A 23994-nucleotide genomic window follows, 5' to 3' on the forward strand; every position below is an offset into this window, starting at 1 on the left:
GGAATGGCGGAGAAATACCATGTAGTAGGTAGGTATGGTGGACACAAATGGCATAGTGGTTGGCTCAAGGATTTTGGATGCATGAGAAGTATTCCCTCTCGATACAAGGTTTAGGCTAGCAAGGTTATTTGAAACAAACACAAGGATGAACCGGTGCAGCAAAACTCACATAAAAGACATATTGTAAACTTTATAAGACTCTACACCGTCTTCCTTGTTGTTCAAAACTCAATACTAGAAATTATCTAGACTTTAGAGAGACCAAATATGCAAATCAAATTTTAGCAAGCTCTATGTATTTCTTCATTAATGGGTGCAAAGTATATGATGCAAGAGCTTAAACATGAGCACAACAATTGCCAAGTATCAAATTATTCAAGACATTTTTAGAATTACTACATGTAGCATTTCCCGATTCCAACCATATAACAATTTAACGAAGAAGATTCAACCTTCGCCATGAATACTATGAGTAAAGCCTAAGGGCATATTTGTCCATATGCAACAGCGGAGCGTGTCTCTCTCCCACACAATGAATGCTAGGATCCATTTTATTCAAACAAAAACAAACCGACGCTCCAAGCAAAGCACATAAGATGTGATGGAATAAAAATATAGTTTCAGGGAGGAACTCGATAATGTTGTCGATGAAGAAGGGGATGCCTTGGGCATCCCCAAGCTTAGACGCTTGAGTCTTCTTAAAATATGCAGGGGTGAACCACCGGGGCATCCCCAAGCTTAGAGCTTTCACTCTCCTTGATCATATTGTATCATCTCCCTCTCTTGATCCTTGAAAACTTCCTCCACACCAAACTCGAAACAACTCATTAGAGGGTTAGTGCACAATAAAAATTTACATGTTCAGAGGTGACATAATCATTCTTAACACTTCTGGACATTGCACAAAGCTACTGGACATTAATGGATCAAAGAAATTCATCCAACATAGCAAAAGAGGCAATGCGAAATAAAAGGCAGAATCTGTCAAAACAGAACAGTTCGTAAAGACGAATTTTAAAGTGGCACCAGACTTGCTCAAATGAAAATGCCCAAATCGAATGAAAGTTGCGTACATATCTGAGGATCACGCACGTAAATTGGCATATTTTTCTGAGCTACCTACAGAGAGGCAGGTCAAAATTCGTTACAGCAAAGAAATCTGTTTCTGCGCAGTAATCCAAATCTAGTATGAACCTTACTATCAAAGACTTTACTTGGCACAACAATGCACAAAACTAAGATAAGGAGAGGTTGCTACAGTAGTAAACAACTTCCAAGACTCAAATATAAAATAAAAGTGCAGAAGTAAAAACATGGGTTGTCTCCCATAAGCGCTTTTTTAACGCCTTTCAGCTAGGCGCAGAAAGTGTGTATCAAGTATTGTCAAGAGATGCAGTATCAACATTACCTTGGGCTTTACCCTTACCTTTCTTGTTCTTTTTCTTACTCTTTGATTTAGGGAATATATGTCTACCCCCCGGTGTAGAGGTGAATTTTAGGGTGCCTTCTCCCATATCTATGACTGCTCCTAATAGTTTCAGCAGAGACCTTCCGAGTGTGATTTGTCCTGTTCCTGCACATTCAATCACAAGATAATCAATGGATATTGTTCTCCCAAGAATGGTTGTATGCACACCCGCAGCTATTCCTTTAGGAATTATAACAGAGTTATCAATAAGGGTTATTCCTTCTCCCCTTCAACAAATCCCCAAAGTTTCAAAGATTCATGAATACTCTTAGGCATTAGGCAAAATTCGGGCATAATATCACAATTGGCATGAAGAGTTTGGTCACCGATAACAATTTTAATAGTAGGATCCCATAATGAAGGTTCAGAGTTCACTAAAACTTGATCAATACGGTTACAAACATATGTATAATTTTCATTCAAGCGAGATGCACTTGTCTCAAGAGTGTTTAATCTATTATAGATGCTAATAAGGGCTGAATCAAAGTTATTAGCTGAATCATGTGACGCAACCAACTTCTTTATGGCATTAAAAGCTTGATCCCCATTGCAATGAAGAAAATCTCCTCCCACTACAGCATCCAAGGCATATCTATAGCGAATCATAAGACCAAAATAAAAATTACTAAGGAGCAAACTTAGAGTCATTTGAGGTTCAGTTTTACGATAAAAAGTAAAAATTCTGGACCAAGCATCTTTAAAACTCTCCTCATCCCCTTGTTTAAAAGTGAAGACTAATTCCTCAAGTGAAGAAGTAACAGGTGCAGAACTAGACATGGTAACAAAAGTAAAATGCAAGTAACTAATTTTTTTGTGTTTTTGATATAGAGTGCAAGACAGTAAATAAAGTAAAGCTAGCAACTAATTTTTTTTGTGTTTTGATATAATGCAGCAAACAAAGAAGTAAATAAAATAAAGCAAGACAAAAACAAAGTAAAGAGATTGGATTGTGGAGACTCCCCTTGCAGCGTGTCTTGATCTCCCCGGCAACGGCGCCAGAAATTTGTGCTGGCGTGTAGTTGACGTGGGAGTTAGAAATCTTTGCGGTGTAACTTTTCTTCGTCCCCGGCAACGGCGCCAGAAATTTGCTTGATGCGTGTAGTTGACACGTCCGTTGGGAACCCCAAGAGGAAGGTGTGATGCGCACAGTAGCAAGTTTCCCTCAGTAAGAAACCAAGGTTTAATCGAACCGGTAGGAGTCAAGAAGCACGTTGAAGGTTGATGGCGGCGGGATGTAGTGCGGCGCAACACCAGGGATTCCGGCGCCAACGTGGAACCCGCACAACACAACCAAAGTACTTTGCTCCAACGAAACAGGTGAGGTTGTCAATCTCACCGGCTTGCTCGTAACAAAGGATTAGATGTATAGTGTGGATGATGATTGTTTGCGAGAAAACAGTGAGAACAAGTATTGCGAGTAGATTGTATTCAATGTAAAAGAATGGACCGGGGTCCACGAGTTCACTAGAGGTGTCTCTCCCATAAGATAAATAGCATGTTGGGTGAACAAATTACAGTCGAGCAATTGACAAATAGAGAGGGCATGACCATGCACATACATGATATGATGAGTATTGTGAGATTTAATTGGGCATTACGACAAAGTACATAGACCGCTATCCAGCATGCATCTATGCCTAAAAAGTCCACCTTCAGGTTATCATCCGAACCCCTTCCAGTATTAAGTTGTAAACAACAGACAATTGCATTAAGTATGGTGCGTAATGTAATCAAAGGCAACAGCACATCCACAACCTTAGAACTTTCTGTCACTGTCCCAGATTTAATGGAGGCATGAACCCACTATCGAGCATAAATACTCCCTCTTGGAGTTAAGAGCAAAAACTTGGCCATAGGTTCTACTAATAACGGAGAGCATGCAAGATCATAAACAACACATAGGTAATAGATTGATAATCAACATAACATAGTATTCTCTATCCATCGGATCCCGACAAACACAACATATAGCATTACGAGATAGATGATCTTGATCATGTTAGGCAGCTCACAAGATCCGACAATGAAGCACATGAGGAGAAGACAACCATCTAGCTACTGCTATGGACCCATAGTCCAGGGGTGAACTACTCACTCATCACTCCGGAGGCGACCATGGCGGTGAAGAGTCCTCCGGGAGATGATTCCCCTCTCCGGCAGGGTGCCGGAGGCGATCTCCTGAATCCCCCGAGATGGGATTAGCGGCGGCGGCGTCTCAGTAAGGTTTTCCGTATCGTGGCTCTCGGTACTGGGGGTTTCGTCACAGAGGCTTTAAGTAGGCGGAAGGGCAACGCGGGGGGCCACACGAGGGCCCCACACGCCAGGGCCGTGCGGCCAGCTCCTGGGCCGCGCCGCCCTACTGTGGCGGCGCCTCGTGGCCCCACTTCCTTTCCCCCTCGGTCTTCTAGAAGCTTCGTGCAAAAATAGGCCCCTGGGTGTTGATTTCGTCCAATTCCGAGAATATTTCTTTACTAGGATTTCTGAAACCAAAAACAGCAGAAAACAAAGAATCGGCTCTTCGGCATCTCGTTAATAGGTTAGTGCCGGAAAATGCATAAATACGACATATAATGTGTATAAAACATGTAGATATCATCAATAATGTGGCATGGAACATAAGAAATTATCGATACGTCGGAGACGTATCAATGATGTGCAAACATCACATTAATATTGTTGTTGTGCAGCCCAAGTATGCTCAAATGAGGTACAAAGACATGGTCGGCTCCAAGCACAAGGAATTTCAGTTCCAACATTACTTTTCCTTGCTTCAACATCTTCCTAAGTGGAAGTTGAGGGACAGTGAACCAAAGTGCAAGAAGGAAGCAATGCTCAGCATGGATGATGAAGCGGAGGACATGAATGCGAGAAACAAAGGGAAGCCCGAGGGCTCCAAGAAATCCAAGGAGAGGATGAAGGTAGAAGGCGAAGCAGCTAGCTTCAAGGAGAAGTTGGATCAACTCATGAAGTCCAAGGAGGCATTGATGATGAAGACATTGGAGACCAAGATCCTCATCACCGAGAAGAAGAAGGAGGTGAAGCTTGCCACGGTGGAAGCAAGGCGGGAAGATGCCAAGGTGAAGGCCGAACTGGAATCGAGGATGATCGCACTCAAAGAAGCCAAGGCGATGAAGGAGCTCTTGGCCGAAGAGAGGAAGATCATGATGATGCGCACCGAGGACATGGACGAGGATCAGCTGGCGTGGTGGAAGGATACCAAGGCGTACATCATGGCGAGGAATATGCTCGCGCGTCAAGCTCGTGCTGCAAGTGTTGTTGGTGCGTCGACTCCTCGAGGTGAGTCTCCGGCGAGTGGTGGCGGCGCTGGCGATGGACTCGTTGATGGTTGATCGCATCGATGGTGTTGGTGGTGGCTTGAACATTGGCTATGATCGTGTTGATCGCGTTGTGATGTAAAAACTATGAATTATGCATCACATGTTTTGGATGTGCTATGTTTGATCAGAAATAGTTGTCTGAAATTGTTGTCTAAAATCCCGTTTTGAGGGATTGGAAACTCGTCCGATCTAGCAGACCCCGTATCCCCACCCTGTAGGATTCTGTTTTACGGGGTGGGGATACGGGGTCTGCTAGCTCGGACGAGTTTTTGGCCGGTGGAACGTGAATACAGGGCTCTACTCGCGTTTTACAGGGCAGAAAAATAGGGGGTCTGTTAGACATGCTCTTAGGTGCACACTAAGAGCATCTCCAGCCATGTCCCCGGGAAGATCCCATGAACTCTTTTTTTCACCCGGACGGACGAAAATGGCCCAGCCACGCCTCCAGCTTCTCGTTTTCGTCCGGATTTAGGCATAAATCCGTTCGGACTCCCCGGGCCATCCTCGGTTTCCCAGGGTGCTGCCGGGGACTCCGGATGGAGCAAATTAGGCGCTCTGGCCCGCGTGTCAGTGAAGATTCCGCGTTCTAGCCCGCGCAAATTCCCCGGAACGGCTGGAAAATCGTTTGCTCCCCATGCCCAAAATAGGTCTAATCCGGATCAATTTCCAAGTCTGGATTGTGCCCGGGCCACCGACTGGAGATGCTCTAATGAGTTGAGACGCGTAGCGTTTGTAAACATTTCCAGATAATAACCTCGATAATCCGTGTAACGGAACTAGTGGCGGCTTGGCGGGAGGGAAGGAGAGGAGCCTAAGCGATGGAAATAAGGATAAGCAAGCAATCCATGGCCACTGGAGTCTGAAGCCAACATCAGCCATGCAACAACCGCAGGTGCAGCCCCGCCCCAGCGCGCGCGGCTTCCTCCGTGCCGCCGTCACGTTCAAACCCAGGAACCCATTCCTCCCGCACCGTCCGGCCGCGTCCGCCGGCATCGGCGTCCAGCTGACGGTGTCGGACACCGAGCTAGCATCCCGCGGCTTCGACGTGCGGCGCACCGCGGAGGGCCTGGACGTAGCGGCCCTGAACCAGGTGTTCGCGCGCGTGGGGTTCCCGCAGCGGCAGGAGGAGCGGCTGCGGCGCGCGCTGGAGCACAGCGAGGTGGCGTGGCTGGCGTCGGCGGCGACGGGCCGTCCCGTGGCGTTCGCGCGCGCGGCCGGGGACGGGGTGTTCAACGCGGTGGTGTGGGACGTGGTGGTGGAGCCGTCGTGCCAGGGGCTCGGGCTCGGCCGCGCCGTCATGGAGCGGCTCGTGGCGGAGCTCCGGCGCAAGGGCGTCGGCAACATCGTGCTCTACGCCGAGCCCAGGGTGGTGGGCTTCTACCGCCCGCTCGGGTTCGCCATGGACCCCGACGGCATCCGGGGCATGGCGTACTACCGCAGCAAGCAGAAGACTGCTGCACAGTGATCACCATCCATCTGTTCCGTGCTGTGCTGTGCTGTGCATTTCTTTCTTTCTTTTTGTTTTTCTTCCTGGTTTGCTCAGCACCAATTGGGGATTGATCCAAAATGTCAAAATATGATTAATACAACTCACATTACATAGTGATCGACGAACAATCGATTGTCAATCGAACACCTCACACCACAGAACAGAAATATATGAGATTGCACAGTTTCATGCACGACCAAACCAAAGTAAAGTAGAGAGCACAATCATGATATTCGAAAGCATTGAGCGCGGTCGATCGATGGGTTGTAGCCTAGCATGGTCGGCGCCGGATGGCGCATGCGGAGAGGAGGACGAGGAGGATGAAGACGAGGACGGCGAGGAAGGAGGCGACGACAGAGCCGCTGGTGCGCTCGCAGAAGCCGTGGAAGTTCATGCAGATGGGCACCCAGTTGGCGCGCATGTTCCCCTCGTGCGCCACGTACACGATCGCCGCCGCCGCGGACGCGGCTGCCGTCACGAGCACCACCATCACCGTGTCGCCGATGAGCAGCAGCAGCCTGACGACTGTCGCCTTCGGCCGGATGATCCCCACGACGGAGAAGGGGAGCGACAGAACCAGGTACCCCGCCGCGATCGCGTTGGCAGCCACGAAGAAGGTGAAGGTCGGGAAGTCGTCGAACCTGGCCCGGAACTGGAAGTGCTCGGTGAAGACGGAGAGCGTCTCGTTGGAGGTGGCCGTGGCGATGGCGGCTGCCAGTGTCGGCCCGAAGGCGACAACCCTCAGCAGCAGGTCCACGAAGGCCATGCAGCGACGGAAGCCATCGGCGCCGCCGCGCAGGAGGAACGGCACACCGCCACCGGACTTGCGCTGCTGCTGCACCGGCGCGGTTGGGGCTGCTGCTGGTGGCGGCGCAGCTGTAACCGGGGCCTTGCCGGTGGTGTCGTCAACGTGGATGACGGTGGCTTCATTGGTGCTGCTCATGGTGACTAAGGTAACTAGCTGCTCTGATCAATTGCTGTTTACTTGCGATGTGAGACGAAGATGAAGATTGCTTTGTTGCATACAGATCATACTGCAGTGCAATATATACACATAGGCTGAACAAGTGTAGAGGTAATGGAATTGTTGGAAGAATAATTGAAATGCCTAATTGTGAAGAAGTTGAAAGGTGTAGTAGTGTGGTTGGGTTTGCAGGAGTGGTTGCTTAGTTTGCTGGAATTTGCTTTTCTAACTGCTCTGCATTTCACAGATATTGGAACTGGACACAACCAGGAGCAGTTGAACTAGAAAGACATTGCATACATTGCAGATATTCATAGCAAAACCAATCGTCAACGAAGTTGATTGGCGTTGTAAGGATGTAGCACAAATCTTGCAGCTTTCAGCAAGTACACTTGAATAGCACAAGCCATATCAAGGCCATTTCATCCCAGTACCAATAAGAACCTCATTCAAAAAAGTAATACAGCTTCCCCGCTCTCCATATATTTCTGGACTAAGATGGTCAACCGGTTTTGGTTTTTCAAGCAGCTACAGAGCTATTACTCGATATACTCCCTTTCAAATGTCGCTCTAGAATGTGCCCAATCAACATTCGTAAACCTCAACTGTAACATACATTGAAGTATGACTTCGCTTTCACACAACTTAGCAACCCCAGATGGAAATAATAAAAATATACATCGGTGTATTTTGATCTGTCATGTATAAACCTTATTCATAGCGAAACCAATCGTCAACGAAGTTGATTGGCGTTGTAAGGATGCAGCACAAATCCTACAGCTTTCAGCAATCGGACTAGAATAGCAAAGCTTACATCAACCCAGTAACCAACCAGAATTTCACTGTAAGACCTAATACAGTTTCCCCACTCTCCATATCCAAAACTAACTGCATTCATATATGCAGGGAATCTGCTTTCAAATCAAGAGACAAGAGTCAACCGGAGTGATTTTTCGAATAGCTACTCCCTATGCTCATTTTCAGATGTCGCTCCAGAATGTGCGCAATCAACATTCAGAAACCTCAACAATTGCCATACATCGAAGTAAGACTTCACTCGTGCATGTGTTGTTTGCATATCTTAGCAACCCCAATTGAAAATTTGAAAAAAACCAATTGAAAATATAAAAAACATACATCAAAGTATTTTGACCTGTCATGCATAAATTTCATTCCTAGATTTCATTACATATGGTAACTTCCTCAACACCAATATCTTTTCCAGAAAGATTACTATACAACATTAACTTCTATGAACAGGAGCATTGAGCATTCATAACTAGTGCCACAAGATACACAAATCATCCACAAGCACAATGGCTGCAAAAGATAAGGAAGATGCAAAATTCATGCACAGAACCACCACTTCAAAAAGATAACTACAGCAAAGTGTAAACATCAACCTAGTTCAGGTACCCGAAAGACATACTGTACATGCAGATCCTGTTTTGTACAAACATTTCAGATTGACTTGTATGAGTAAAACACTCTACTGAGAACTCAACTGCGATTCTGTCGCTCAAAACAGCAGGTTTTAACTTTGGAAGCTGAGCTGGAGCCCCAACTGCGGTAGATCCATAGTGTTTTTATGATCTGCATGATGAAAGGGCTAGGCCTCCGCAGAAAGCAGCAATGATCAAGTAAAGCAGCAGCACAATGACCACGGTCAACACCGCTCTGCAACAATTCCAGGACGAAAAATATCTCAGAAAACTGCCAACAAGTTATATCGACATGTAGAAATCACGAAACAGGATTCTAACGTATAGTCGACCATTAGTCAGCTGCACCAGCAAATATCTGCTAATTACTAGATTGCCTGTCAAAAGAGCAGGGTTTCACCATTTTCAGCTACGACACACCACAACACTTTCATGGAGGTATTTTACTCTTATAGCTATATAATTTCCCCATTAATTTCTTTAATGGTAGCACATAATTCACCATCTCACATTCTCATAAAAAACAGCTCTTTGTTTAGAAATGACAATTTTCCAGCTAGACTGAATCGGGGGACATGGAAAAATTATAACTGGCAGTAGTACCAGATCTGGAAGTGTTTATTGATAGCAAAAGGGAACTTGCTCCCTCCCAGTACATAACAGTTCTTTTTATTCAGGAATGACAAGTTTCGTGCCAGATTGAATCTGAGGGAACATGGAAAATGATAACTGGCACGAAACAAGCGCAAGTAGTTCTGCAGAGACCAGATCCGGCAGTGTTTAGCGGTAGCAAAAGGGACTTGCTCTCTGTATGGTTAAACTATTGCAGAAGAATAATTTTTATAGTCAATAACCACGCGATTGATCCATAATTAACGGCTAGTGTCCACAAAAACTAACAACAAGGAAAGCAATGCAAACTATGGAGGATGGGGATGCGCAACACTTACAGAAGCTTGGCATTCTTCATCCAGAGAGCTCTCCTGAGCCTCTTGGATTGCTTGCGGAAGTGAAAAGCGCTGTCCTGCATCGTGGAGGTCCTGTCCACAAGCAGCGAGATGCGGTCGCCCCTGTCCAGTATCTTGTCTATGTTGTCAACCATGACAGTGTGTATCTGCAGATGTTCGGAAAACACAAGCACGGTAAGCTCAGCACGCTAAACGCCATAAACATGGACTGTCCTAAGTTTTGTGGTGCTTGCCTCGCTGACTTCGCCGCGGAGGCGGTTGAGGGTGTCGGCGCTGGGGTTGCTGGAGAAGAACTCCATCTGGTGGTGGAGCACCCTGGAGAACTCGTCGTTCATGGCGTAGGCGAGCGCGGAGTGCGCGACCCTGCCGTAGTTCTTCATGAACCTCATCTGGATGTCCTCCAGGTATATGAAGGGGACCCTCCCTGCATCGTGAAACGAATGGCATGGTTAGTTAAGTGTTAGCAACAGTGTGTGCGGGATGGTTACAGTAAACTGCAAGATGGTGGCAATATGTAATGTTGTAGAACAACAGGTTGCTTCGGTATGCAAACGTTGATTGAAATGATCTGAGTAGTACTGGTAGGCTAAGTAAGAAGAGTAGAGTGGGGGAGCGAAGGGGAAAGAAACTGACTTCCGAAAGTGTCGTTGGCCATGCATAGGAAGGTGAGCCCGTCGGCGGGGGAGCGGAGGACGTGGAAGATGTAGCGGTCCTGCGCGAAGCAGAGGCGCGGCTCGGCGTCGGCTGCGGGGAGCTTCTCGAGGATGCGGCGCGCGACGGCGCCGGCGTTGCCCGAGACGGCGGCGAACTCGGCCAGCACCACCGTGCCCCGCGCCACGAGCGCGTACACGATCGCCATCCTGGAGAAGGGTGGCAGGGTGGGAGTGGGAACTGGAGTTTGGAGGCGGCGGCGGCCTGATCTGATCTGCCCTTGGGTCGAGGAAGGAGGAGGGAGGGGGGCGGTTGTGTTTGGGGATTTGGAGCGGCGCCGTGCCGTACCGTACTGCCGTCGCCTACTGCTTTCTCTATTCACGGTTTTCTCGACTCATCTTTTTTTTCTGAATGGAACACGTGCATACTTCTGAACAAAAACTAATCCTTTTTTCTCTGATTATTTCCCCCCTTTGCGCATGTATAAGTAAGTGTCTTTTAATTAAATCTGACATGTGTTAGATTCACTGATAATATCAGATTCAAATAATAGCTAAATGAACCCACAACCACATGAAAACCACAAATGAAAAGAAGATTATAATTAAGATCACATACCCACAAAATATTGGCCAAAGCCGCTGTTCAACTCGTCGTGGTTGCGCTGCCATAGCTCTATGACACCATCGAGAAATTACACCACCAAAATACCTAAAACGACCTACAACGGACCAAACATTATTGAACCGTCGCATAGTAGACCTTCACGTATGATAGACATTGGCAATCACGGCAAGCATATCAACATGAGAAACAGGCTGATTTAGACATACGACCCCAGCAATACCCTCACACCAAGTCGTCAATCTTGCTCACCAATGGTCTAGTTGCTACTGAGGAGCATGGTACTGTCTCTCTGGCATTGTTCATGGAGTCGTGCTGAGTGCTGACAACAAAGAACCAACCAATCTTCCATGAATAATGATGATGAAAAAAACTCACATTCTCCTCGGTAGCGGCACACCAAACAAATCTAGATGGTGTTGGAGCCCAGGGACTTTTATTTGAGATAACACTGCCATCTCCGTCGGTGCAACACCATCGCGATACCAAAACTGCAGCATAGATCTTGTTACACAACTTGCGAGAGAGGAGCATCCCCTCCTTTCTGTCCCATGACGTCAAAGTGGTGGCCGGAGGGGGAGGCGGAGTGATTGATATGGAGGGGCTAAGGTGATGGCATCAAAGGAGAGGGGAAAAAAAATCCTCACCCACATTAACTCGGTCCCAGGAGGCAAAACCAGTCGTCGACGGTATAGATTGTGCTATTCTGTTTTTTGGAAAAAATAATTGATGTTTGCCAAAACACACCTGCCGGTTGTATTATTACAATTCTGTGACACATTTGCCAAATAAAACCACCCGGGTAAAAATGGGAAGTTTCACATTTTATCTTCAAAACCAATCATAGTATGGTCATCCTAGGCAAAAGTGCAAAATTTTCATCAAGTGGTATGTTCCAGCAAATGTGTCACAAAATTGTAATGGTACCTGATAAAGATATATTAGGTTGTGTGTATCAGCAAACGCCGGAAAATAACAGTGCCCTATAGGCTATAGCAAATTTTTCATTTTTTTTATTTAGTAGCAGAAGAGGAAAATAATAATAAAAGATCCCCTAACTGATCACAACAGACCAGAAAACGAACTGTATGTTACATGCCATTTCATGGCGTATGGGACCAATATAATAGCCCATGATCTGTTCCGAATAGAGCCTTCTCGCATACATACAAAGCTCACACTGCACCCAAAACTAAATCATTACAGAAGAATTCAGCAAATCTTCTCTCCACAACACTAACAATACATGACTCTCAAATCACTGTGCCCAGCTGAGCTGAGGACCAAGACAAGAGTAAAAAGACCAATCAACACTTGCTCTACAAACCCTACAACCTATGACCATCATAACATGATCTGACGAGGATGATTGACAGATGAGATGCACTGTAACACCTTTTCTTCATCTCCATCTCCTCGTTCATGCGGCAGAGTGAACTGGGTGAATAGGCTCTCTCTTGCCCTCTCTGCAGTATATTCTAACTATGTATATTTTTCATATATATACATAAAAAAAATACTATGTATAACAAGGCTAACTGGCAGTCTCCTTGCTCCTAAGCAAAATTAGACCTGCTGTTGTCTCCAGCAAGTGAAGAGCGCCTGAACAACAACGTGTAAGATTCTCACTACAATGATGGTGAGGAAACTCAATATCAGAAAGATGCTACGCTTCTCAAATTCCTTCTTCCAACACTCAAGCACTGATCACAAAGCTTGTAATGGTGTTACATTTGCTTGAGTTTCCTCATCTGTATGCGAGGATGACAAGCTCAAACTGTAATTTACACAAAATTATACAAACAAAAATCAATTTCCCTAATTACCTAACCATTTTGTACAAACTGGGGTGTTTTTTTTCTTCTTATTTTTCATAATCTAGTACCTAAGTTACCATGCTATGAACATGCAGGTAGGTGGTAGCGTTATCTTTCTGAGGGAGGGGGGTACCTGCTGTTCAGCTATACATCTTTAATGGACCCTACTCTTTGTCTCTACAGCTGCACCCTCCTGGAGTGCTTCCCGAGCTTCCTTCTCTTTTCCCAATGAAAATAGGGCTGCAGCCTGAAGATAAAATGCAGTCGGCCATGTAGGAAATATCGCCAGAGCTTGCACGGCATCATTCAGAGCTTGTTGCGGCTTGTCATTCATGAGATATGACAAGCAACGCCTGGCATAGATTGTTGGCGATATCATGGTACCAACATCAATGAACTGCACAGCAATTAAAATAATAATCAAAATTGACCTCCAGGAACAGAAACTTGTGAAGCCAATACAAAGTTACAAATAGTTTGAAGCTACATTTGTCCAAAAGGCATATGGTCAAGCAACTTAGTTAGGGTCATTGCAGAAGATGGAGAACACCATATTTAAACTGTTGCATATAAATCACGCACGGTGTCCTGAATTAATTATGACAGTTTGAAACAAATGACAACTTAAGTGAAACCCAATAAGCAGATGAAAGGCAACCTGAGAGTAGCAACCAATGGCCATGCTAAAATCTTTTTGTCGAAATGCACTATCGCCCTTCTTCTTTGAGTCAATGGTAGTTTGCATTTGATTAGTCCACATCTGAAATGAGAGCTACCGCCAAGAAGAAACGAGTTAGGCAAAGCGCTCACAGAAATATTAAAAACCACTAATAAACACCAATATATTGCTCCCAAACAAATTTCGCTAGTAACAAAATATAGCAGAACACATGGGGGTTTAGATTAAGTACAGATCAAATACCTCATTCGCTGTTCCCTCGTCATCTTTATAGCCAGTTGACTCTAGAATTTCATGTATTGCAGTAAGATCCTGTCTGGAGCAAGCTTCAGCAAGAGGAGAAAGATGGATCGGTTGAAGGGTAAATGTACCACCACGGGGTTTATCCATCAGATCGTAAGATGGAGACTGCAAAGCATATTGGTATTATCAAAAAATATTCTCAAGATGAACCATCTTGACTAGAAAACGTAAGGACACAAATAAAGGAACAGGAACATGCTTTAATGCATACTGGAGATGTATGATGAGATATGTATTCACCTCGACATCCTTCTGAAGAGAAACCAGCGCAAGAACCAAAGATCTTACATTAGGCCGTTCTCGTGGTTCATAATGCAGGCACCTTGAAGCTAAACGCAGTAGTTCTGTTCCTTCCTCATTAGAAATTTGGCCCTCTAAACAGGAGTCTATGAGCATACTGAAGTTTCGATCTCGAATCAGATCAAGGGCCTGGACATATTTGCAGTAATCAGTTGAAATAACCGTAACAACAAAATATCAAATTCTGTTTGTTCTCTAATTTTACCAAATTATTAAATATTTCCTACTCCATCCAACTCTTGCTTTTCTAGATTATACAAGCTGAGGTGTGTACAGGCGCATCAAGGTTTAAAGTAAAATACTGCTTTGTTCATTTATCCCATAGATTCATCACTACAACACCCTTCGATATGGCTCCCAACTAAGTAAGAGATGTTGATATCAATTGCAAGTCCCTTATACTTGTAAAGAGTCTGAACACAGTAGAAACTGTGCAGACAAAAAACATTTAATGTACTCTGCATTGCTCAATGAAGCAAATAGACAACAGCAAGCAATTTCACACTATATGTAACTGGATTTAGATATAACTCTTGTATAACATTGATGTAGAGCATAAAAATACATGATTATGAGTTTATGACAGAACCACAATGCATACTGATAAAGAAATAAATCCAAGAAATTTTACATGGCTAGGAGGAATATGCTTCCCACTAAGAACATCCAATAACAATGTGCCGAAGCTGTATATGACACTTTCTGGAGTTATTCTTCCTGCAGGTAAAACCGAAGTGTAAGGCAAACTAGAGCTTTGAAAGCTCCGGGACGACTAAAATAAATCTTCACATGTGCAGTAGGACAAGACAGTACAAGTTAGAAAGTGAAAACTCCATCCATTGCAGTCTCTGGTCTATATTGTACTAGTAATAAATTCAATTGATAATAAGAGCAAAATGGTATTGTGCAGTCGAAAGCATGCATCAATCCCCATGACAAAAAAAAGAGCCATAACCCACGCTGCTTGCTCTGCGACCAGGAGATGGAAACCATCCAGCACCTGCTCTATGCCTGCTGCTTCTCCCGTCAGGTCTGGCACAACGTCCTCTCCTGGCTGCGAGCAACCTGCAGCCCCAAACCGCTGCACAAAGGTCTCGCCTCGATCGCGCTTCTCACCCCATGGCTAATCTGGAAGCAACGCAACAACTGTGTGTTCAACGGGGCAGAACCATCCGTCCACAATGTCATCGCAAAGATCCAAGACGAAGGTGCCCTTTGGGCCAGGGCTGGTGCGCCGGGCCTGCGTGTTCTCCTGCCGCACACCTGGGATGTTCACTGAGCTGTACCTTTTTGTTTTCCTTTCAGAGAACTGCGTCTTAGGAGGATTGTAACAACAAACGATTTCCCCCCTTCTTTTCAATGAAATGAAACGCAAAGGCTTTTTGTGTTTTCTCGATTTTTTTTAGAGTTTTTGCCTCCTTCCTATTTGTACAGAAAGCTATAATTTTCTACGGCAAATACATCACATACTGTTGTAAGCTAATTTCATATAATCATCAGATATATGAGCGGGGAATAGACTAATTCAGGTGCAAAGACACGAAATTTCTAATAATCCTGACAACATCTTAAATTAATTCTAATAAAAAGGTAGCACATAATTAGTGGCTAGTCATATCTACATAGAAACATAGCCTGGTCACAAGACTATAGACAGACTTTAAAACATCACATTAAGGGCGTCACTTAGCTATTTTTAGCACATTCTGGAAATTAAGGACTAACCAGTCCTCATGTATTCAGGAGGAGTAAATGCCAAATTGGTGCTGTAACTTTTGCCATCCCGGCTGTTCTTCATTAGACCAAAACATGAAAGCCTAGGGTTGCAGTCCTGCAGGGTGTCAAGTGTTAACAATCTCACAAGTTTCAAATAATAGCGAGAGTGGCAGGTGATGCCAACATTTCAATGACAATAAACTACACGATACTCACATCATCAAACAAAACTCTATAGGCATTAAGATCATGATAGAGATCCCGGCCCTTGCTTATGCAGTAATCTAAAGCGTCGACGACATACAGAACAACCCGTAATCTCATGGGCCATATCATTGCCTGTGATTCCCCTGTGAAATAGAAAATGTGATGTGAAAAAATAATCGCCTATTTATAATCATCAGAGGAAAAACTGAGGATCACATAAGTAGTACTGTATAACAGTCATTATAGTGTGGATTGTGAATGGGTTGCTCTGGACCATGTGCCTCAGCTTTGCAGCTCACAGAGAGAATGTACGACATGTGGGTAAATAGCGTGTTGTGAAGAAGTTATGCACTTCACAATAGAAAAATGCTTCCTTTTTATGGGCGTATTGTTTAAAAGAGTAATATTTTCGAAATACACAAAAGAACAATCAGCATAATCAGTTCTATATACTGCAATAAAGGTTTCAACTATTATGCACACGTTCAGTTGGAATACATTTTCAGTACAGGATCATGTGTTAACTGCCAAAATTTACTTGTGGCCCGAACTAAAAAATGAAAAATCATAAAGGCTGCCTCCTACAGAAACATTCTCAAGAACAGCTTCAGCAGAAACAAAGGGAAAATAGATGAAACTTCACGAAGACTTAGCTACATCATCAAGAGATCAACTCACAATGGAACAGATGCTTTGCCAGTGTGTCGTTGGGCATGTACTCAGCAACAAGCAATCTTTCATCAGCTTCGCAGCAACAACCAAGCAAATTTACGAATCTTTTGTTCCGGAGCTGGCCAACAGACTTAGCTTCTTCCTGGAAGCACAGAAACATTTCCCAAGGGTATCACTCATCGGCTCTGAATGTTTTACCATGCCAGTTGCAAAATTTGAAGAATCGTTCTACTCTAGGCAAAATGGCACAATTTGAAATTATTGTGAACTCCCTTTGGGTTGAGTTTGCCAATGTGGAGTAAGAGAATCCGAGGCAATATAGCAGCAGCTGCATGTGTCTAGATATAGCAAGGGGTATCGATCCATCTTAACAACAGAAAAAAGGGCAAGGCACATTTTGGTTACACTGGAAACCACCACGCTAGTACTAGTGTAAAGGTGTTAATCAAGTTATTTGGCAACTAAGTATAGCAGTGCATACATTGTCAAGTCCTATAAATAGTGAGGAAAGTAATCCTTTATATTTCACACTTGAGAGCGTTTGGCAGTTTGGTGTCTAAATACTAGAATGTAAAGCTTCAGGTACAATGTAAGACCTTGTGGCAAGCTCTTTAGCTTGCAAAAATGTCTTATATTGTGGCACGGAGGGAGTAAATGTCTAACAGACAGGGTGAGACAAACAGAGATATAAAAAAAAATCATTCATCTGCACGCTGTCTTAATCTTGGTCTATTATATTAAAAAAAGAAAGCACAAGGCATTCCCATCCCATCCGAAATGTGCGTGGATGCCTCTATTTCATTATGGACGAGAAAACTAGTGAATCAGTTTAAAAAATGGAGCCTTTCCGAATAACTCGGGGGCGGGGTGCGGCGTGGTGTGGGAATACGAATACCCACCATGAACTGTCGCGCGTCGGGCCACGCGTTGCGGTGGAATCGCTTGACGGCAATCCGGCGCTGGGCGTCGAGCTTGCCCCTGTAGACGACGTTGGGCGCCTTGTCGCCGCCTTCGGAGACGATGTTGTCGGCGGCGAAGCCCGCGGTGGCGAGGCGCAGCTGCTGGAAGGTGAACTCCTGGAACGGCGGGAGGTCGTACCACTCCCCCCCTGCCGCCGCCGCCGCCGCCTCCTCCCCGCCTGCAGCAGAAACCCTCAATCAAATGGGCACGAAGGGGATGGGATTCGAGAAGGAAGAAACCGCAATCGAAAGGGGGGCATGCGCGCACCGGCGGCGTCGGGCCTGAGCTTGGCGTCAGTACGATCGGAGTCGCGGCGGCAGCAGCAGCAGCAGCACAGCAGCCTCCACAACCCCGCCCCCATTCTCCGGCGAATCGGAGCAGAGGTGTGGGCAGATGGCTTTGCGGGATCTGAGGAGGAGGAGGAGGCGAATTGCGCTTGAGGAAATCCGAATTGCAAGGCAGGTGCGAGTTGACGGCGAGGAAGTCGTGCGCGCGGTTAGAGATAGTGGGGTGGGCGGCGGCATGCGCGGACTTGTTCTTCTTGTTCGACTCCTTCAAACTGCTTTTTCGGCTGATGAGACTTTGAGGTATGAACTCCGCTTTTGGTCGTGGGATCCACACGGAGTGGAAGCAGCTGCGTGCGGGAGGGCGGCGGGAGCGACTTGGGTGCCGAGAATTGCCCGCCATCTCCAAGCCCGTTCGTTGGTGATAAAGATTAAAGAATGTCGTGGCATCTGCACAGCGTCCCCGAATTACGGCGAATGTGTCACCGGCCCTAAAATAAAAAATAAACTTCCAGTGAAGCCCTCAATTGACTGCTGGCAGCGCAGCCAACCCAATCTTATAAGAGCTCTAGGGTGTGTTTGTTACTCGCGTGAGTTTTTCACGTTTTTTCTGTTTAGCCGTGAGCTATTGCATCTTTTTGCGCACTTAGTTTGGTTTTCAACATTGTGTTTCTATGCAGTTTTGGCCCAGTGTTTGATATGTCAGCACCGGTTACCAATTTGGTAGCTATAGGAAAAAAATTTGGAGTTTTGTTATGTGCTATAGCTGGCTTAAGGTTACCGCTTCAAAGTTGGTGATGTTAGCCCCTAACAGTTCCTGATCACACATTAAATAACAGTAAAATTAAACCAGCTAGAAACCTTCACAGCCATTTTAAGCCCTAAACCGTTGGATCAGCCAATCTAACGGCCTGCATAAGTCAAGTACGCCTGAAACGCCGTTGCGGACGTTTCTTACTTCGCTGGATTGTCAGTCCTCGTTTCTTGTTGGGCTGCCACTTCACAAAACGGGCTAGGCCACACATATAGCACACTGAATTTGGCAATGACCATCAGATTAGTAAGCAGGTTACATGCGTCCACAATACGTAACACCACTGATCAAAAGCTACATGAGGCTTCGAAAGCCCCTCGTAACCCTAGATCAAAATTAACACATCAACACGCATGTTCATCATTATCTCACGCTTACTAGTACAGGACACATATAGACACATAAATAGGAAGGCCGCTGACTAGCCATGGTCGGGGCAGACATACGTCTTGGAGCTACATCTATTGTGCTTGTAGATGTTCATCTTCAAGCTGAATGCCTTGGTCATGAACTCTAGCACATCGTCGCGCTCCAGGTCGTACTTGAAGACGACCGCCGGCCAGTTCCTCCCATTACCACCTGCCCGCCGTGTTAAGCCACCTACACCCACTCGTCGCACCACCGATAGGCGGAGATGGCCATGCTTCTCGGCAGAGGGATCTTGATCCACTCCCTCAAGCCGGCCTGGAATGCCGGTGGAACGGCCAGCATGTGCAAGTCATTCACGTCTAGTTGGACGTAGCAACGGCGGGGAACGAGGGCCCTGGACAGATGACCGAGCTTCGGCTCCCCCCTCCCACCGTTGGCGGTGGTAGCACAACAGCCTCGATCCTTCCCGGCACCACCAACTTGAGCGCCTTAGTCCATCGATTGAGCACCAGCTTGTCCTGGTAACCCGCTGGAGGATGCCAGCCTCTTCCCACTATGTTGCGCCCCAACTTGACGACCTTGCAAGCAGATGGACATACAAGTAAGTGCACACTCTGGATTCTGTTTCAGTTGCTGCGCCTGGTAGACCGTACGCACTCCGCGTGATGTGGGCATAACCCTTCGGGTACTCGACATTACCATACCCGATGCAAACTATGAAGCTGGACCAGCACAAGGACTCGACAAGCTGGACTTGCACGCGACTCAACTTGGACTACAAGGAAAGAAGACTCCAATACGAATCCTACTAGGACTCTTGTAAACCCTAACTTGGCTGATATATAAAGTCAGGCAGAGGCACCCCTTAGGGACACACGATCAGAAAACATAAATTTTAGAGGCGACACGCCTAGACATCGCAACCCGCAAGCTAGAACTAGACTAGATACAACAACTCCGCCTATGGCGACCCCCTGTACACATATATTCATATACTGGATTGCTAGCAGGACGTAGCGATCCTCCATCGCGGGGACGTGAACCTAGGTACGTCGTGTACCGCCTCGCTCCCGGAACTTCCGTCGTCGCCTTTCTCTAAGACCCAAGCCCCTCATGGTGGGCATTGCCGAGGAACCGCCTCGTCAATTGGCGCCGTCTGTGGGAATCACGAATCCTGGATTTTGTGATCCGGGCGGGATCTTTCTTCATCGTCAACATCTAGCTTGCGAACTAATTGGCGCTACTATTTTCTCCATCGGCTTCGGGCCGAGTCGGCGAAATCAATCAACACAACCGATTTGTTTTATCAGATTTCGTTGGTTCGACGTAATACGACTCAGCTGGTTGTCGTTGGTCTTTTAGAGCATCTCCACTCGTCTCCCCGACGAGGCCCCCGAGCGACGTTTTTTCCATCCGAACGGCGAAATTCGGCCTAGTCGCGCCCCCGGTTCCTCCTTTTCGTCCGGATTTGGCCCTTCATCCATCCGGCGAGCCCACGCCATCCCCGATCCCCCGGGGCACGCTCGGGGACTCCGGACGAGTGAAAAGCGGGGAAGGGCCCGATCTATCGGCGACTCGACACACGAACCCCACCGCCACCTCGCTCAAAATCTTCCCCACCCCTCGTATCTCTCTCGCCGCCGGCACCACCCCGCCGGCTTGTTGCCCAGATTCCGCCGTCCCTCCTTCTCCACCTGCCTATATTCCGCCGTCTTTCGACGGAGGCCTATCTGGCTGCTCCTCTGCCGGCCTGTTTTGCGACTTTGGCCTACTCCTCGTTGCTCGCGGCTCAGGTTGCCTCGACCACGCCCGTCAGGTGTTCGTCCATTTGCGTCGCCGGCCATGGACTCAGACGAAGAGGAGGAGCAGATGTTCGTCGAGCTTATGCGAGAAGAGATGGCAGCCGCCGCCCAAGACGAGGAGCACATGATGATCCTCGGTTGCTTGTCAAGCATGTACGTGATACGTCCCAAACGTATCTATAATTTCTTATGTTCCATGCTACTTTTATGATGATACTCACATGTTTTATACACATTATATGTCATTATTATGCATTTTCTGGCACTAACCTATTGACGAGATGCCGAAGAGCCGATTCGTTGTTTTCTGCTGTTTTTGGTTTCGAAATCCTAGTAAGGAAATATTCTCGGAATTGGACGAAATCAACGCCCAGGGTCCTATTTTTGCACGAAGCTTCCAGAAGACCGGAGGACTTACGAAGTGGGGCCACGAGGTGGCCAGACACTAGGGCGGCGCGACCCAAGCCTTGGCCGCGCCGGCCTGTTGTGTGGGCCCCCCGTGACGCCTCCTGACCTGCCCTTCCGCCTACATATAGTCTTCGTCGCGAAACCCCCAGTACCGAGAGCCACGATACGGAAAACCTTCCGGAGACGCCGCCGCCGCCAATCCCATCTCGGGGATTCAGGAGATCACCTCCGGCACCCTGCCGGAGAGGGGATTCATCTCCCGGAGGCCTCTTCATCGCCATGATCGCCTCCGGATCGATGTGTGAGTAGTTCACCCCTGGACTATGGGTCCATAACAGTAGCTAGATGGTCGTCTTCTCCCCATTGTGCTATCTTGTCAGATCTTGTGAGCTGCCTATCATGATCAAGATCATCTATTTGTAATCCTTCATGTTGTGTTTGTTGGGATCCAATGAATATTGAATACTATGTCAAGTTGATTATCAATCTATCATATATGTTATTTATATTCTTGCATGCTCTCCGTTGTAGTAGAGGCTCGGCCAAGTTGATACTTGTGACTCCAAGAGGGAGTATTTATGCTCGATAGTGGGTTCATGCCTCCATTAAATGCGGGACAAGTGATGAGAAAGTTCTAAGGTTGTGGATGTGTTGTTGCCACTAGGGATAAAACATCGATGCTTTGTCTAAGGATATTTGTGTTGATTACATACGCACCATACTTAATGCAATTGTTTGTTGTTTGCAACTTAATACTGGAGGGGGTTCGGATGATAACCTGAAGGTGGACTTTTTAGGCATAGATGCATGCTGGATAGCGGTCTATGTACTTTGTCGTAATGCCCCGATTAAATCTCATAGTACTCATCATGATATATGTATGTGCATTGTTATGCCTTCTTTATTTGTCAATTGCCCAAGCTGTAATTTGTTCACCCAACATCTGCTATCTTATGGGAGAGACACCGCTAGTGAACTGTGGACCCCGGTCCTATTCTTTACATCTGAAATACAATCTACTGCAATTGTTCTTTACTGTTCTTCGCAAATAAACATCATCTTCCACACAATACGTTTAATCCTTTGTTTACAGCAAGCCGGTGAGATTGACAACCTCGCTGTTACGTTGGGGCAAAGTTCTGTGATTGTGTTGTGCAGGTTCCACGTTGGCACCGGAATCCCTGGTGTTGCGCCGCACTACACTCCGCCACCAACAACCTTCAACGTGCTTCTTGACTCCTACTGGTTCGATTAAACCTTGGTTTCTTACTGAGGGAAACTTGCTGCTGTGCGCATCACACCTTCCTCTTGGGGTTCCCAACGGACGTGTCAACTACACGCATCAAGCAAATTTCGTGCGCCGTTGCCGGGGAGATCAAGACACGCTGCAAGGGGAGTCTCCACTTCCAATCTCTTTACTTTGTTTTTGTCTTGCTTTACTTTATTTACTGCTTTGTTTGCTGCATTATATCAAAACACAAAAAAATAGTTGCTAGTTTTACTTTATTTACTGTCTTGTTCTCTATATCAAAAACACAAAAAAATTAGTTACTTGCATTTACTTTATTTATCTTTAGTTTATTTCATCATGTTTCCTCCTAAGTTCACTCTGAAAGACATACCGGTAGGACGAGGGTCTATAATTGGGAGAGATAATATAGAAGATTTTTTTCACCCATGTTAGTACCACTGAAGATTTTGAAGACAGACACTTGGTAGAACTTGCTCCTACTTATGAAATTGCTGTTGCTTCTTTAGTACACATGTTGGAAACTAAATTTGTTAATCTTAATCCTATAATCCAACACATGTTTCTCACACTCGGTGATATGGAGGAAGGGGAAAAGAAAGATTTTGTCTTAGAAACCCTTCTAAAAGAATTTGGTGGAGTAGCAAGAGAGGCTAGAAAGGTCTTTATAAAATATAAGATGCTTGGCTCCTATACCAATTTTGTTAGTATCCTTGAAAAGATGGACATGGAGAGAGTAAGGTACACTAATAATATTAATGATGGTGGGGAGATTAAGACAACAATACCTTGTAAGCTCCCGGGAATGAATGACGCTCTAGAAAATAACTATGGTTGGCTTGTCCACTGAAAATTTGTTTGACGAGGATAGCAAACCTAAGAATAATGAAAAGGGAGCCTCTGAAACTCACATAGATAAGATAAAATGCATAGTTGAGAAAACTCCCAACACCTATGTTGATACTTCATCTCTCGATAATACTTGATACACACTTTCTGCGCCTAGCTGAAAGGCGTTAAAGAAAAGCGCTTATTGGAGACAACCCATTATTTTACTTCTGCACTTTCTTTTATATTTGAGTCTTGGAAGTTGTTTACTACTATAGCAACCTCTCCTTATCTTTATTTTATTGCATTGTTGTGCCAAGTAAAGTCTTTGATAGTAAAGCCAATACTAGATTTGGATTGCTGCGCGTAAACAGATTTCTTGTCGTCACGAATTTCGACCTGCCTCTCTGTAGGTAGCTCAGAAAAATCTGCCAATTTACGTGCGTGATCCTCAGATATGTACGCAACTTTCATTCAATTTGGGAATTTTCATCTGAGCAAGTCTGGTGCCTCTTTAAAATTCATCTTTACGAACTGTTCTTTTTTGACAGATTCTGCCTTTTATTTCGCATTGCCTGTTTTGCTATGTTTGATGGATTTCTTTGTTCCATTAACTTTCAGTAGCTTTGTGCAATGTCCGAA

General features: G+C 45.8%; 4 protein-coding genes across 4 annotated transcripts; 1 reads left to right on the forward strand and 3 right to left on the reverse strand.

Annotated features, from left to right (window-relative positions):
* Positions 1 to 5588: 5588 nt before the first annotated feature.
* On the forward strand, positions 5589 to 6408 carry LOC124683424 (serotonin N-acetyltransferase 2, chloroplastic-like). Its single transcript, XM_047217936.1, has one exon. It carries the CDS (start codon positions 5684 to 5686, stop codon positions 6269 to 6271), a length of 588 nt encoding a protein of 195 aa, XP_047073892.1. The 5' UTR covers positions 5589 to 5683; the 3' UTR covers positions 6272 to 6408.
* A 50-nt stretch (positions 6409 to 6458) lies between these two features.
* LOC124683423 (casparian strip membrane protein 2-like) lies at positions 6459 to 7238 on the reverse strand. Its single transcript, XM_047217935.1, has one exon. It carries the CDS (start codon positions 7236 to 7238, stop codon positions 6567 to 6569), a length of 672 nt encoding a protein of 223 aa, XP_047073891.1. The 3' UTR covers positions 6459 to 6566.
* A 1155-nt stretch (positions 7239 to 8393) lies between these two features.
* On the reverse strand, positions 8394 to 10543 carry LOC124683426 (vesicle-associated membrane protein 714-like). Its single transcript, XM_047217937.1, has 4 exons — positions 10303 to 10543; positions 9903 to 10093; positions 9652 to 9815; positions 8394 to 8936 (listed from the first exon to the last, which is right to left on the reverse strand). Exons 1-4 carry the CDS (start codon positions 10526 to 10528, stop codon positions 8846 to 8848), a joined length of 672 nt encoding a protein of 223 aa, XP_047073893.1. The 5' UTR covers positions 10529 to 10543; the 3' UTR covers positions 8394 to 8845.
* Positions 10544 to 12018: 1475 nt separating this feature from the next.
* Positions 12019 to 17959, reverse strand: LOC124656970 (probable serine/threonine-protein kinase BSK3). The gene is made up of 10 exons (XM_047195618.1): positions 17866 to 17959; positions 17538 to 17776; positions 16645 to 16780; positions 15976 to 16109; positions 15769 to 15874; positions 14675 to 14760; positions 13984 to 14172; positions 13684 to 13848; positions 13420 to 13533; positions 12019 to 13158 (listed from the first exon to the last, which is right to left on the reverse strand). Exons 1-10 carry the CDS (start codon positions 17957 to 17959, stop codon positions 12916 to 12918), a joined length of 1506 nt encoding a protein of 501 aa, XP_047051574.1. The 3' UTR covers positions 12019 to 12915.
* Positions 17960 to 23994: the final 6035 nt, after the last annotated feature.

This window comes from Lolium rigidum, chromosome 1 (genome assembly GCF_022539505.1).
Source record: "Lolium rigidum isolate FL_2022 chromosome 1, APGP_CSIRO_Lrig_0.1, whole genome shotgun sequence".
In the NCBI taxonomy this organism is placed as follows: Eukaryota; Viridiplantae; Streptophyta; class Magnoliopsida; order Poales; family Poaceae; genus Lolium; species Lolium rigidum.

Excerpts from the sequence above, each read along its gene's own strand:
- LOC124683424 (XM_047217936.1), top strand. The coding sequence starts at position 5,684 with ATGCAACAACCGCAGGTGCAGCCCCGCCCCAGCGCGCGCGGCTTCCTC.
- LOC124683423 (XM_047217935.1), bottom strand. The coding sequence starts at position 7,238 with ATGAGCAGCACCAATGAAGCCACCGTCATCCACGTTGACGACACCACC.
- LOC124683426 (XM_047217937.1), bottom strand. The coding sequence starts at position 10,528 with ATGGCGATCGTGTACGCGCTCGTGGCGCGGGGCACGGTGGTGCTGGCC. Across the intron at positions 10,094-10,302 it reads GGCCAACGACACTTTCGGAA|GGAGGGTCCCCTTCATATAC; the intron begins GTCAGTTTCTTT and ends TTCACGATGCAG. Across the intron at positions 8,937-9,651 it reads ATGAAGAATGCCAAGCTTCT|AGCGGTGTTGACCGTGGTCA; the intron begins GTAAGTGTTGCG and ends GAATTGTTGCAG.
- LOC124656970 (XM_047195618.1), bottom strand. The coding sequence starts at position 17,959 with ATGGGGGCGGGGTTGTGGAGGCTGCTGTGCTGCTGCTGCTGCTGCCGC. Across the intron at positions 17,777-17,865 it reads GCTCAGGCCCGACGCCGCCG|GCGGGGAGGAGGCGGCGGCG; the intron begins GTGCGCGCATGC and ends TTTCTGCTGCAG. Across the intron at positions 16,781-17,537 it reads CCGACGCGCGACAGTTCATG|GAAGAAGCTAAGTCTGTTGG; the intron begins GTGGGTATTCGT and ends CTGTGCTTCCAG.